Genomic DNA, 15266 nt, shown 5'->3' on the forward strand with positions numbered 1-15266 from the left:
AAACCTCAAGATAACATTCCTGCTAATTAAATTAGCAAGTTCTAGCTTAATAACAATAATAATAACTATAATAATAACAATAATAACAACAACAACAAAAGTAACAATAGTAACAGCAACAAACATAACAATGATATTAATCTTTCTGCTACAGGCACACTATAGTAATAGTAACAATAATAAAGATAATTCAAGAAGCTACTAAAAAGCTGTACATGAATTCCTTTGTGGTGTCAAAAATGGTGTAGACATAGACAAATGAGCTGAATTTACTCTCAGAAGAAACAATGTTTTAAAACTGTGAACATTAAATTTGATTAAGACACTGATATCATGATATTAGAAAGAACTACCTATACAAGTATTTAGCTGTTGATAAAACTGATATAAAACACAGAAAGGGAAAATAAAAATTAGCAAAAATGTACTATAGAAGAGATAGACATCTATTAAAACCAAACTCATTATCAGAAATAAGATAATAGACATAAGTACTCAAGTCATCGCAGTCATAAGCTGCAGCATCAAAACAATAGATTGATGGTTTGGTGAATTGAGCTAGGATAGGAAAATTAAATAACTCTTAACTGCATCATGAAGTCACCATCTAAAGCAGCAGTTCTCAACTAGAATTGAGTGAGGTCCATATAAGATTTTGTTGTTAAAACTTATCTGCAATAAATTTCAGATACTTCTGTAATACGCAAAATATTTTGATGATATTTTTTTTATACAGTTCCTTATCATATTCAGTTATAAAAATATAATGACCAACCCATGTCAGCATGGAAGGTGGATTTTAAATGATGATGATGATGACAACAACGACGGTGAAGATGATGGTGGTGATGATGATGATGATGATGATGATGAATGATATTTTAAACATCGAATGGCTAGGAGGATCTATCTGAGTGAAATAGGTGAAAAATGGTGAAGAAACCATTTTGATTCTAAAGCTGATATGAACGAATAAAATATACATGCCCTGTATACAAGGAGCAACCAGTTTAATACAAACATAAGAACCATTACAGTGTAATAAAAGTCAGGCTAGAAATATTTTTAGAAGTTAGCAAAGGGAAAATGATTAGCTTAAGAATGGGACAGGAAGAACATAACATATGCTATATGTATGTGTGTGTATGTTTGTCCCTTTGTCTTGACAAGACTCGACAGTTGAAAATGAGAGTCAGTGTCATACAAGCAGTGCCATTTATTTCAAGTACTCAGTGAAATCATGTTTTACTATGAGAAGGAAATGCCACCTTGCTTGGGAACAATTAAAGGTCAGTGACAGGAAGAGCATCTGTCTATAGAAGATCTGCCACAAATATACTTTATCCAAACCCATGCAAGTATGGAGAACATTAAAATTATGTTGATATTCAAAAATAGTTGTTAAATGACGAAGATGATGATGATGATGAAAAATGTATATGCTTTAAGTTTTCTAATGAGCATATTCAATTACTTGTATTTATTAGTTAATGCTTCAGATGACTCAAATGTGTCCATAGTCAAAACTGCTATCGTAAAAATGTATCACATCATATACTTTATTTTTTTAAATTTGGTATTTATTCTATTGGCGTCTTTTCTTGATCGTTAAGTTATGGGGACATAAACAAATCAATAATAGATATCAAGCAGAGGGATGGGGATAAACATAAACAAAAAGACATACACATATACATATGCTCAAAATTTTGATGAGCTGAATAACAGCACAAACCGGTCAGTTAAATATGATTTTTTCGTTTAATACGAAACCTCTACTACAACACACTTACAAAAATATAGACACCAAAACTTATTCCACACAAAAGACTTCTTTGCCATCTTCCCTTTTACTCATGTCATGTATGCCAAACTTACCTTGGAAATACATACATCAATATATTTTCAATAAGCAATAATATGAAAACATTTGCTATGTATAAACATATTTCTATATTTTTATTTTCATATATTTATTTACAAAGAATGAAAGTATTTACTTCTTATGTTACAAAAATTAATCAAGTTTAATTGAAATAAATAATATCTATCTATCTATCTAGCTATGTATATGTGTGTGTATATATATATATATATATATATATATATATATATATATATATATACATACATATATATATATATGTATGTACTAGCTGAATAGCCTGTCGTTGCCACACAATTTTTTTTACAATAGAATGTCTTATATAAAGTTTTGTTTATTCCATGTCAGAACATGCCTTCTCCAACAGATAGGCCTCTTGATCAGGACATATTTGTGCAATTTTTCGCAAAAAGCTCCGTTTAGGATTTTTTTCCTTTTTAAATTATTTACATGTCTGTTTGACAGTTTCACATGACTTTATTCATTAAGAGTTATTAAAACTTCAGTTGTTACAATTTTGGCCATCATAATAATGCTTTGCTTTTTGTTTAATAAAAATTCCTCCTCAGATTGATTTTGCTTTCATTTTCAGCTATCATGAAGAAAATGGCAGCTTCCAAATACTGTTTTCTGATGAGGTAAAAATTGATTAAACTTTTAAATCTCAGTAACATTTTTCTGCAATTTTTTCTGGAACAAATAAATAACAAAATCGGATTTAACATGGAAAATTATTTCAATATACCAAATTTGAAAATTTTGACGTAATTTTAAAATTTCACAGTATAGAACAGCACCAGGGAAGACCCTACAAAAGTAGAGAAACAGACAGCTATAGGACGTTTCACACACACACACACATTTAAAAATGTACATGCAGGCAGTAACGAGTTGAAAATGGTGTATAGTAGACATATATATATGTATATATGTGTATATATGTATGTGTGTAGAAAAGCCACCTACCCCTCTCTCCTTAAAACTACTTATTCCTCACACCCACCTTTCTCTCCCTTCATTGGCATTTTAAAAGTTAGTTGTGTGTCAGTGTGTATGTGTGTGTCTATGCATGTATCTATGTATTTACAAAGGTATGTATACAGCATCATGTGCATATGACAGCTGTATTAACGTTACTATCCGATTGCCACTCCCTATTTGTTGCTTACAGAATGCTGTACTCTTCTTCCCTGATATCAATCACACTCACTCTGCTACTACATTTCCCTCAGACTAATACTTTTTGCACCCTTCTCGTTTTATCATATAATTTGCCCAATTTCCCTAAGGGACACGTTATAGATTTTTATTGAACTGAATGTTAGTGTAACATGTATGCAAAGTTTGGTGAATATTGTTTCACTCACCTAGGCAGTGAAATGTTAACAGATAGACAAAAATTGCCATTTATATATAAGATTTATATGTATATGTGTGTGTATGAAGGGATAAAAATTTAATGTATTTTCAACCTTTTTTTGGTATCTTACACACACACACACACACACATATAAATATACAACAGGCTTTGACACAGTTTTCCTGAACCAAATTCACTCACATGACATTGGTTGACCGAGGGTTATAGCAGAAGACGATTAAAGCATTTGACAGTGAGACTGAACCTGAAACCATGTCATTACAAAACGAGCTTCTTAATCACACAACCATGCCAGCACCTATCATCTGAATAATCCAAGATCTTCTTCCTAAAGTTTCTCTGTGGTCCAAATGTTTGTTGAACATTTGAAATATAGCTTCACTCTAATGGGCAACCATTATACATTGCATATTATGGGGTGCTTTTACACATAACACATAATGAGATACCTTTACACATTGTTTGTTTCTATTTCATGCTCTTCCAATGCAATAGCTTCTGTCTTATATACATTATTTGGAATTGAAATTTCACACTCTTAATACATTAAATTCGGTCATGTTCACTTCCAAAGATCTTTGACTTCCTCATATATCAAGCTTTTGTTAGTAGCTTCTAGATTAATTCTAAAATGGTGATTAAGTTTTCTCTAGTGTTGTCAGTAGCGAGCAAGGCAGAAATCCTTTATTGTTAAGTGTTACTGTGTGTGCATAACATTAGAGCCTGTTTATATGCCTCTATTACACACCTATCACAGGATCATACTTTACACAAATTTATGGCAGTTAAAAATAAAACAAACATGGCCATACACTTCATCAGCTCTGTTTGAGTTGATTGATGGTAAAAGGCATTTCATCTATGACTATCCCTTCTTTTTCTAGCTTTGTGTATCTTGGACTACGTTTTCCAATGTGTTCCCTTATTCAACATTTTAACATTCAAATTATTGTGTCAAATGTGATGTATAGGCGTAGGAGTGGCTGTGTGGTAAGTAGCTTGCTTACCAACCACATGGTTCTGGGTTCAGTCTCACTCCGTGGCACCTTGGGCAAGTGTCTTCTACTATAGCCTTGGGCCGACCAAAGCCTTGTGAGTGGATTTGGTAGATGGAAACTGAAAGAAGCCCATCGTATATATGTATATATATATGTGTGTGTGTGTGTGTATGTTTGTGTGTCTGTGTTTGTTCCCCCAACATTGCTTGATAACCGATGCCGGTGTGTTTACGTCCCAGTAACTTAGCGGTTTGGCAAAAGAGACCGATAGAATAAGTACTAGGCTTACAAAGAATAAGTCCCGGGGTCGATTTGCTATACTAAAGGCGGTGCTCCAGCATGGCCGCAGTCAAATGACTGAAACAAGTAAAAGAGTAAAAGAGTAAATTGTCTTGAATCAACTATGCATTATTTCATAGCTTCAAGATTTCAATGATAGGATTGTTATTTTTCCGAATGACAATGTAGGGTGGGTGTAAGGAGCTGGATCTGGTTAGTTTGATCGTAAAACAGGTAATGTATTTGGGTTGGGTATGGCTGGTTTAAATGCAAGAAGGTTAAAGACAGTAGGGTGTGATTTGAAGTATTTTCGATTATTATTTCTCTTGAATGATTTTATAGAGGCTCTCTCTTCGGCTCATGATTATACACATATTGTTATTGTTGCTTGAGCAGAACAATTCTATTAAAATGGTTTCAGGCAACCCATTAATTAAACACTCGAATATTATTCAGTTTACACTTATTGCTCTGCCATGTTGTCAATCAAGTCAGCATTTCTACTTTTCAATAACCTCATCCACTTTACATCACTTTTTCAATGTAGACGGATCTGAAAATATATTAAAGACACTCATTCTCTCCAGATAAATTTCCATTTTAGTTTCAGTGTTTATATCAATGCATTGAGATGTTGTAAAATAAGTACAAGTAATAATAATAATAATAATAAAGCAAAAAAAAAAAAAAATAATAGTAATAATCCTTTCTACTATAGGCACAAGGCCTGAAATTTTTGGGTAGGGAGCCAGTCGATTAGATTGACCTCAGTGCACAACTGGTACTTAATTTATCGACCTCAAGAGGATGAAAGGCAAAGTCAACCTCAGTAAAATTTGAACTTAGAAAGTAATGACTGACAAAATACCACTAAGCATTTCACCCGGCATGCTAACGATTCTGCCAGCTTGATGCCTTTATATAATAATAATAATAATAATAGTAATAATAATAATAATAGTAATAATAATAATAATAGTAATAATAATAATAATTGTTCTTGCGATGCGTGAGTAAATATAAACATTTTCTTCCTAATCATAGAACCATGCAAGAAAATACAAAAGGAGCATTTAACTGACCACTGAACTTGTTACAAATAGCAGCTAAATCTCCCTTAAATCGCACCCTACCATTTTAAATAAGTACGGATATATTGGACTACGTAGTCCTAGATGTGTGTACAGATTGGATAGCTATGGCTAGAAGACCTTTGTTCATACTACTGATCAATCAGAAATGACCTGAGGCTAAATAACCACGACAACAACAACAAGAATGATGTCTGGAATGCAAACTGCCAACTACTGATCAGTTAAGACTTTTACAAATCAGCTACTCGGCATACAACAAAGGGGTCCTCTTTCTCTCCTTCGGAATTAAAATTTTGTTTGAGGTGATGTGTGTCATACTTCAGAAACTGAATGCAAAATCTGATACAAGCAATAGTAACTCTGTCCTTTAAGACCGACCCGACCTGTCTCAAGCAAATATTTATGGTTTTTTCTCCCTTTTTAATGAACTATCTGATAAAGTAACCATCAACAGCAAGATGAACATCAAAACCAGATACAATGAAGTAAATTAATAGCAGAAAACCTTTTACTGGGGATCAAGTGAATATGTCAACATTGGTTTTATAGCGTCGAATATTTCATTATCTCCGCTACGGGCTAAATGATCTGATCTGTTATATATTAATATTGAAAAGTAATCAATATTTTAGAAATGCACTTTACTGAAGTACTTCCCCCTGTAGATAGATAATAGAATTCTAGAGATATTTATCAAGTTTTCATAGTGATGCTAAAGTTTTCGACATACTCATCTGTGATGAGTTAATTACATTCTGTGTACCTTCGTTTAAAGTAGGGGGTGGATTTTCTCTAAATCAATTGATTTATTTTACTGAAGAAGAGTTTGTATTTAACGTTGATGTTGAGTTAAAAGTGATGCTGGTAGAACGAGCCAAGCCAATAATAGTTGAAATGGTGATAGTAATGATGATGATGATGATGATGATGGTGATGGTGATGATGACGATGACGGTAGTAGGTAGCCATGATCACAGAGTTGAAGGAATTGGTGCTGTGAAAAGTAATAGTTATGTTAGAAGTGATGACAGAAAGTGATGATGGAGATGTTTGTGTTGCCAATGTTAATGATGATGACGATGGCAGCGAAATGTGCCGGCAATATTAATGTTAATGAAGACAGTGAGGGTGATGATGGAGGTGATGGCAGCGGTGAGAAAGGTGGTGGCAATGGTGGTGGTGGTGGTAGTAGTGGCGATGGTAGAGAACATATGATGGTGTGATGGCAATGTTAATAAAGGTGGCGATGGTGATGTCGGTGATGATGGTGTCAGTGACAGTGATGGTGGTGAGAATGTGATGGCAATGCTATTGATGGTGGTGGTAGTGGTGATTGTAATGATGGTGGCGAAAATGGTGACAGTGGTGATGCTGACGATGATGGTGGTGACGGTGATGGTGGTGATGGAATGTGAATGATGATGGTGTTGGTGCTGGTGATGGTGATGGTGATAATGACGATGACGACTACGAAGATGATGACGATGACGGCGACAATGATGATGATGATGGTGGTGGCGATGGCAGTGGTGATGACGATGATGATGACGATGATGATGCTGATGATGATCTTGGTGATGGTAGTGGTGGTGATAGCGATGATCATGGGGAATATCATAGTGGTGATGATGATGATCTGGTGGTGATGTTGGTGTCAGTGATGATGGTGGTGATGGTAGTGCTATGATAGCAACGTTTATGATGATGGTGATGATGGTATTGCTGACAGTGTGAAGATCGTATTGATACTATTATTGATGATGTCAGTGATGATGAAACATTGATCACAATAATAATGTTGGGTGAGTTGATAATGTTGATTTTAATGGCCATAGTGATAGTAATCATGACAAGGGTATGAGGACAATGACGATGACAAAGGGTTATAGTCATGGTAAGGGAGGGATACAAATGGTATTGCAATTACAGTAGGGATGTTAGCAGTGGTGATGGTGGTGATAGTGGTGGTTAGACGAGGTGTGAAGGTGGTGGCACTGATGATGATGACGGTGGTGGCAGTGATTATGATGGTGGTGACACTAGTGATGATTGTGGTGGCATTGATGATGACAGTGGTGGTATTGATGATGACGATGGTGACATTGATGATGATGATGGTGGCATTGATGATGATGATGGTGGAAGCAATGACGGTGGTGACATTGATGATGACGGTGGTGGCATTGATAATGATGATGGTGGTAGCAATGACGGTGGTGATATTGATGATGATGATGGTGGCATTGATGATGGCGGTGGTGGTGGTGACGAAAATGATTGTGATAGTGAAATTAATGGAGATGGTGGTGGTGGTGGTGGAGTTGATTGTGATGGTGGTGACAAGAGCAGTGATGGTGACAGTGGTGGTGTTGATCATGATGGCGATGCAGGTGGGGGTATAAGAGTGGTGATGATAGTTGCTGACAATTGCTAGTAGTGTTGTTTATGATAAAATAGTGGTGATGTCAGTATATATATATATATATGTGTACATGTGATTATATATGCACACATGTATGAGTGTAAGTGTCTGAGTAACTGCCCCTCCTTTTGTTTGACTGAATTAAGCATTGTTCAGTGTTTATCTCTACTCCATACAAGTATAGTCTTGATCTATCAAAGCTATTGTGCTGCCTGCATTAAGTGCAACGCCATTAACCTCACTGTTTTATTGTCAATAAGTTACGCTTCTAGACAAGATGCTTTATTGTACTTACCTGGGTCTGTGGAGTTGAAAGTTAGTGCCACGCCCACAGCATGGTTGATTGATTATTAAGAAGGGCATCTTGCTGTAAAAAGAAACGAAATTATACGTGAGCATATACATACACCCGCACACACACATAATTTATATATGTGTGTGTTTGTACTATATATATATATATATATATATATATATATATATATATACTTGAGTATATATAAAGGGTAGCAAAAATTATACAAAATTTTACTACCAGTGGCCTAGCATGTAAGAAAGTCAATGACAGCATATTCAATATATATTCTCTTATATATATATATATATATATATGTGTGTGTGTGTGTGTGTGTGTGTGTGTATTTGTATAAATATATATATTTATGTATGCATACACCCAGTCTTGTAAATTGGAGGTGATGCGTTCATGTCCCCCTGGAGCACTTTTGTCGCAATAACTGCACACATGCATGCACACACATATGCTTTAACAATTGATAGGCAAATATTCGAATTCACCCAAGCAATAAAAGACAACAGAACTAATTAAAAATAAATCTTGGTGGTGATAGTGGTGGAAGTATGAACATTATCGGTCACTGCACTCATAAGGAAAGAAAAAGGGATTATTTTATATACATATATATGTACGTATATATATATATATATATATATATATATATATAGAGAGAGAGAGAGAGAGAGAGATAGATTGCGGCAGAAATACCTCCTACATTTTAAACTTTCACTTATGTGTTGCTAATGAACTTATGTAAATGTCAATGATATTTTCATTTACCTAATGAACAAAAACTGTAATCCTTTGTTTAAACAACAGTAAAATTAATTTTTCATAAATGTTGTTTTTTTCTCCTTTTGTTAACTTTTAAAATGTGGGAGGTATTTCTGCCGCACCCTGTATTACTCTTAAACAAGAATGTTATTGATAGTGACTTCAAAGTTTTAGCCAGGTTAGCCATCATCAGGCTGAAACCTTGAAGTTACTGCCAACAACATTTTTGTATAAGAATAATAAATTTGTATGTTACAAAAGTATAGAGCAATCCATCAGATTAATATTAAATTGTTTTTATTATAAGTGAAAAGAAAAGCATATATAATATACATATGTTATATAAATATAAGTGTGTGTGTGTGTGAATGACTATATAAATTTATTCTTTTATTTGTTTCAGTCATTTGACTGTGACCATGCTGGAGCACCACCTTCAGTCGAACAAATCAACTCCAGGACTTTCTCTTTGTAAGCCTTGTACTTATTCTATCGGTCTTTTTGTTAAGTTACAGGGATGTAAACACACAAGCATCGGTTGTCAAGCAATGGTGGTGGGGACAAACACACATATGACGGGCTCCTTTCAATTTCTGTCTACCAAATCCACTCACATGGTTCTGGTCGGCCTGAGGCTATAGTAGAAGACACTTGTCCAAGGGGCCACGCAGTGGGACTGAACCCGGAACCATGTGGTTCGTAAGCAAGCTACTTACTATGCAGCCACTCCTGTGCCTAGATTATATATAAATATATATTTCATATATATATGAAAAATATAATTTATCGTGTGTGAAACTGGGAAAGCATAACTAATTTTAAATGGTTTTCAATAAAAATGATTGAAGAGGCTTATCTTGTGAGTTACTTGGTGACCTTACTAGTGTGTCAGGTCCACAAAAGAAGAAAAAGGCACTCATTATTCTCTGTAAAGTAGTTGGCATTAAAAAGGGCATCTAGTCACAGACATCATGCTAAAGCAGTCATTAGAGCTTGATGCAGTCCCCTAATTCAACAGTTCCTGTCAAATATTTCAGCCCATGCCAGCAATGAATATGAATGTTAAATGATGAAGATGGTTACTATAATCAGCTTGGAGTTTTAAAGTTAAGATGTTTTTGTATTTGCAATGTAATTTAATGAACATACATAATTTTAACATTTATAAGGAACTCTGGTGTATAATACATCCCCTAATTTTGGTGGCTTAAAATTTGGAAAAAAGATTTTGAAAGGGATTATAATACTATCCATGTATAAGAAATCCCCATATTTTTTAACCTAATTTTTGACAAAAAAGGGTTCCTTATACATGCTAAAATATCGTATATATCATAATACAAAGGAGATAAGTAAGTAATGAGTTGGTTTAATGATGATGTGAGGCATTTACAGATATCTTAGAAATTAGTTTTCCTTCTATCTTGTGTTTTGATTGTAGCCTAAGGTTGATGAAAAACTTGTGGTTTAAATAGTAAATTTTTCTGTCACTATATTTCTGTTAAAATGCAGTTCTGTTTTAATTAATTCTGAAGATAATGAAGTATTTACTAAAATAACTTTGCCATTATTTAGCTGCTTTCTGGAATATTAATTAACATGAAATTTTGATGGAAGGTTTTAACTTAGATCACTTTAAAACAGGGAATTTGTGTCATAGAACTCTAGATGGTATCAAGTGGGTTGAAATCAAAAAGGTTGATACTAATTATTGACTTGAGCTTTTGACACAAGGCCAACAAATTTGAGGGAAGGACTAAATTGATTAAATCAGTCTCAGTGTTCAACCGGTACTTATTTCATCATTTCTGAAAGTAAAAGAGGCAAGTCTTATACCTCAGAACATAAAGATGGATTAAATTCCATTAAGCATTTTTCCCAGCATGCTAATGGCTCTGCCAGCTCCTTGCCTTAGCGTTGATTCTAATTATTACAAACCACACATAATAATTTTGCTCAGAGGACATCTGACTATTGACTATAACAATTTCTACATTTTTACACATCTGCTTTAGCTTATCAACTACATGCAACCACATTGGTAATGACGTAGCCACTACACGGTCATTAAATATGTTAGAAATAGCAGCCAAAACACCCACAAAGCAAATGGTATGTATCAAGTTAGTTACAACCCTCCCATTCTCCTCGTTATAAATCTCAAAGAAAGATGAAAATGAAAACATGACTGAAATAACTTTAAACATTTGTAAAAAAATAAACAAGAAAATATACATTGAAATAAATAATAGCGAAATGACTTTAAAAGATTTATAAGAAAGATCAAAAGTTATAAAATTGTGAAATGTGAAAGTTCTCTGCATTACTGTAATGTACGCATATGAGCCTGGTGGTGATGGTCGTAGTTATGGTGGTAATAGTAGTAGTGGTGGTTATGGTGGTAATAGTAGTGGTGGTGGTACACTTCAAAAACAAATTTTGTTTACAAGCATCTGTGAAAATTTTGTGAAGAAAAATGGTGTCATTAGATTGTAAGAAATGAAAATATATGAAGATAAGAACAGAAATGTAAAGCTGAAGTTGATGTAAGATTTTGCATTCATTGTTAAAGAAAGTTAAACCTTTGTCTTATCTGCTGTGTGTTATACAGTGAATACAAAGTTAGTAACTTGAAACGCCACAATGAAGCAAATCATAAAACACTTTGAGTATTTCATCTTTTTTTTATAGGTGCAAGGTATGGTTGTACTGTTGAGAAATTTGTTTAGTAACCACAGTTCAGTCCCATTATTCAGCACCTTGGGCAAGTGTCTGCTACATTAGCCTGAGGTTGACCAAAATCCTGAGTAGTTTTGGTACTCAGAAACTGAAAAAAGCCCATCACACACACATTCTTTCTTACAGTAATAATGAGGTTATGTGCCTCCGGCCAGCAGGTTTTTCAAGTCGCCAATATTGCTAAGAGTTTATAAAGTGCAAAACTAATGGTAACTCCCCGATCAGCCATATCCAATGACCAGGTTAAATATTTGCATGTGTGTGTGTGTGTGCGTGTTTGTCTGCTACCCCTACTGACAACTAGTGCTGGTTTGTTTACATGCCCTGTAACCTAGAAGTTTGGTAAAAGTGACCAATATAATAAAGTACCAGGCTTTAAAAAAAATACTGGGTTTGATTTTTCAGACTATACCCTTGAAAGTGGTGCCCCAGCATGGCCACTGTTCAAAGGCTGAAACAAGTATAACATAAAAGATATTCACCTGAATGAGGAGACTCACTACAATTTCAGAAGTTTTATTGAAGAACTAAAAGTTGAAAATAAAATTAGTAACATCTCTTTTTAATGCATTATACAGTGGCTAGCTGTTGACCAATAACATTTTGAGTACATTTGTAGATCTGTTAGAAACTATCATTACTTTTCTTGAAGTAAAGCAAAGATCCTGTCCTCAAGCAGAAAATGAGGTAATGCTCTAGTTATGAAAACATGCTGTAGAAATAGAATTAATGAAATTACAGGAGGACCTAAGTTTGTCACTGATCAACAAATTTCAGTCTGTCATTGAAATGTGGAAAAAAATAAATCCAGAAATAGAATATCCTGAACCAAAGAAATCTAATTTGTGACTTATATGAATTTCAGCACAATGTACTGCTGTGAATTATGAATTACTGTTATCTGTAATGAAGTTTGAGAACTTGAGGAATCATGAAAACCTTACAAATGAACATCAGACAAAGATAAAACTGACAAGTATATTAGTCAGATTTTTCAATGACTTGCAATCAAAATGGAGAGTGACAAAAATCTCTAATAGTACTAAATAGCAGCTTTAATAGTCTGATAACTGTAACATTATTTGTCATAAAATTATTATAATAATACTGTAAATTTGTAAAGTGGAATCTGATTAAAATGTCTTTGATTTTATTAGTTTTCTTCCCACTTTTTATTTTCTTGTCATATTTTCTTACATGTTTTGATCAGATATTTACTAAGTCAAATGAATATAACTTATTTGATAGCATGAAAGATGCCACACAATTTCAGTAGTGTGTATTCAGGGAAAATGTTTTAAGTACATGAAGCTTATGGGAGGTCCAACTTTGTATATAGGACCTGAAGTGATTTTTTAAATAAATTTATTGGGCAGAAAAAGTGTCATATATGGCAACGAATACAGTAGTTAATTAGAAATATGTTTTATTTTATTTTTTATTAGAGGTACCAAAATGAAATAGTGCATTTCAGGTAATGAGTTCAAATCAACATAAAACATATTGTAAATACATTTATTCACTCAAAATAATGACTGTCTCTAACAATAACTTTCTCTGCCTTGAAACCAATATTCTGATTCCTTTGGCAAAAATATCAGATTCTTAAGGTGAGACTAATGTTTGGCATTCCATTTCAATATTGTTCCTGGCTTTGTATATTTTTTCACAAGTAAAATATTCATGAGAACTGAATAAACGAAGATTTGATAGCGTTAGGTCTGGTGAGTGGGGAGGGAGAAATATTTTTCCAGCATTATGAATTTATCTTATCGAGGCTTTTTTGCTGAATCTGCCTTGCATTATTATGTTGCAGGATGGCTCCTTTTCTATTAATTAGAGCAGGTTATTTTTTGAAAAAAGAGAAAAAAAAAATGAGTTGATGCAATCAAATTTTTGACAATTAAGTTCATTCTGTGGTACTTTTTTCTTGTTCTAATAATTCGAAGTGATCAATATCTATTATATTCCACCAAAGGCACAGCAGAATCTTACTGATTGACATCCATTCAAAAAAAAAAAATAAATAAATAAATTAAATCACTGTTTCTAAATTTGTGAAACCACGTTTGGTATTTCTGAACATTCACCCCGCCAGGATATTCAGTTCTTATGTTTACTTTTACACATGTTGCATTATTTCCCTTATGAAATTCGTGAAGCATGCAATGCCGAATATGCAGCTCACTAAAGATCATGTCTTCCATGGGCTATCAGATAGAACATATACACACATAGTATGTGTGTACATCCATCTTAATATTTGATTATTTACTCTTTTTGCTGATTGGTTGATTCCAAGCTCAACTTTTATTGACTAGTAAACAATTTGTAGTATGACATCAAAATATTTGCTTGAGAAAACAACATCACTTTTCCATCTTTCTTATAGTTTCACTTTTGTTTGTCATATTAATTATGTTAATGATATAGTTAAAACAGTCATCATTCAATAATTTGAAAAGATTTGGTGTCTATGTACAGTATACTTCATTATCACTGAAACTAGTACAAATTAGCAATTTAGAAATTGCATACATGTTGTTCCTAAATGTATTTATAAGCATACTGTAAAAAAATGTGTGTATGCCGCAATAAAAATGAGTGCATAAATTTATGTTCACGTATTGCAGCTCTCAAATATCTGAAATTTGTCTTATGTAATTCTTCAAGTTTAACCACCTGCGTGTGTGTGTGTGTGCATGTGCATGTGTTCACGTGTGAGTGTGTTTGTGTGTTTCTCTGTCTATGGATGTGTTCATGTATTTCACACACACACACATACACACACACATTCACACCTATATCCTTGCAGACTTCTCAAATACTTTAGGATTAGCTGCCATCAATATTTTTTAAATATCAATAAAACTACCAAAGCATGGCTACCAGACATAAATAATTTCAAAAAATATTTTTGTATAATGAAAATATTTTTCATATGTAATCTTCAGTTTGATGTATTTTGCAGGTAGGGGTAAAAATTGTCTTAGAGATTCAAAATCACATAATTTAGCTCTTATTAATAAATAGAGAAATGGTTGTATTTATAACTTGAGGTCTTTGTCATAAATTTAATGCACAATGCTATGATAAAATCTTTTATCTTTTACTTGTTTCAGTCATTGAGCTATGGCCTTGTTAGCTTAGTCAAACTGACTCTGATACTTATTCTTTTGGTCTCTTTTGTCGAACCACTAAGTTACAGGGCCATAGACAAATCAATGCCAGTTGTGAAGCATTGAAGGAAGTAATGTTCACAAACACAAAGACGAAGACACATGCATGTACATATGCATATGTGTGTGCATGCACACACGCACGTATGTGTCTATATACACATACATACATACATTATATATATATATATATATATATATATATATATATATATAT

General features: G+C 33.5%; 1 protein-coding gene and 1 long non-coding RNA gene across 3 annotated transcripts in view; one reads left to right on the forward strand and one right to left on the reverse strand.

Moving 5' to 3' along the window:
• Positions 1-15266, forward strand: part of LOC128249443 (uncharacterized) — an 84306-nt gene that overhangs the window by 59262 nt on the left and 9778 nt on the right. For both annotated transcript variants that reach the window (XR_008265566.1, XR_008265565.1), the window contains exon 2: positions 2478-2523. This is a non-coding gene — a long non-coding RNA (uncharacterized LOC128249443). The remainder of the gene's footprint in view (positions 1-2477; positions 2524-15266) is intronic.
• Positions 8355-15266, reverse strand: part of LOC106880364 (protocadherin beta-15) — a 94879-nt gene continuing 87967 nt past the window's right edge. Inside the window, exon 4 of the mRNA XM_052973113.1 lies at positions 8355-8426. Within this exon, the coding sequence (XP_052829073.1) occupies positions 8410-8426 (17 nt within the window). The 3' untranslated portion in view covers positions 8355-8409. The remainder of the gene's footprint in view (positions 8427-15266) is intronic.

This window comes from Octopus bimaculoides, chromosome 14, assembly GCF_001194135.2.
Source record: "Octopus bimaculoides isolate UCB-OBI-ISO-001 chromosome 14, ASM119413v2, whole genome shotgun sequence".
NCBI classification, from domain to species: domain Eukaryota; kingdom Metazoa; phylum Mollusca; class Cephalopoda; order Octopoda; family Octopodidae; genus Octopus; species Octopus bimaculoides.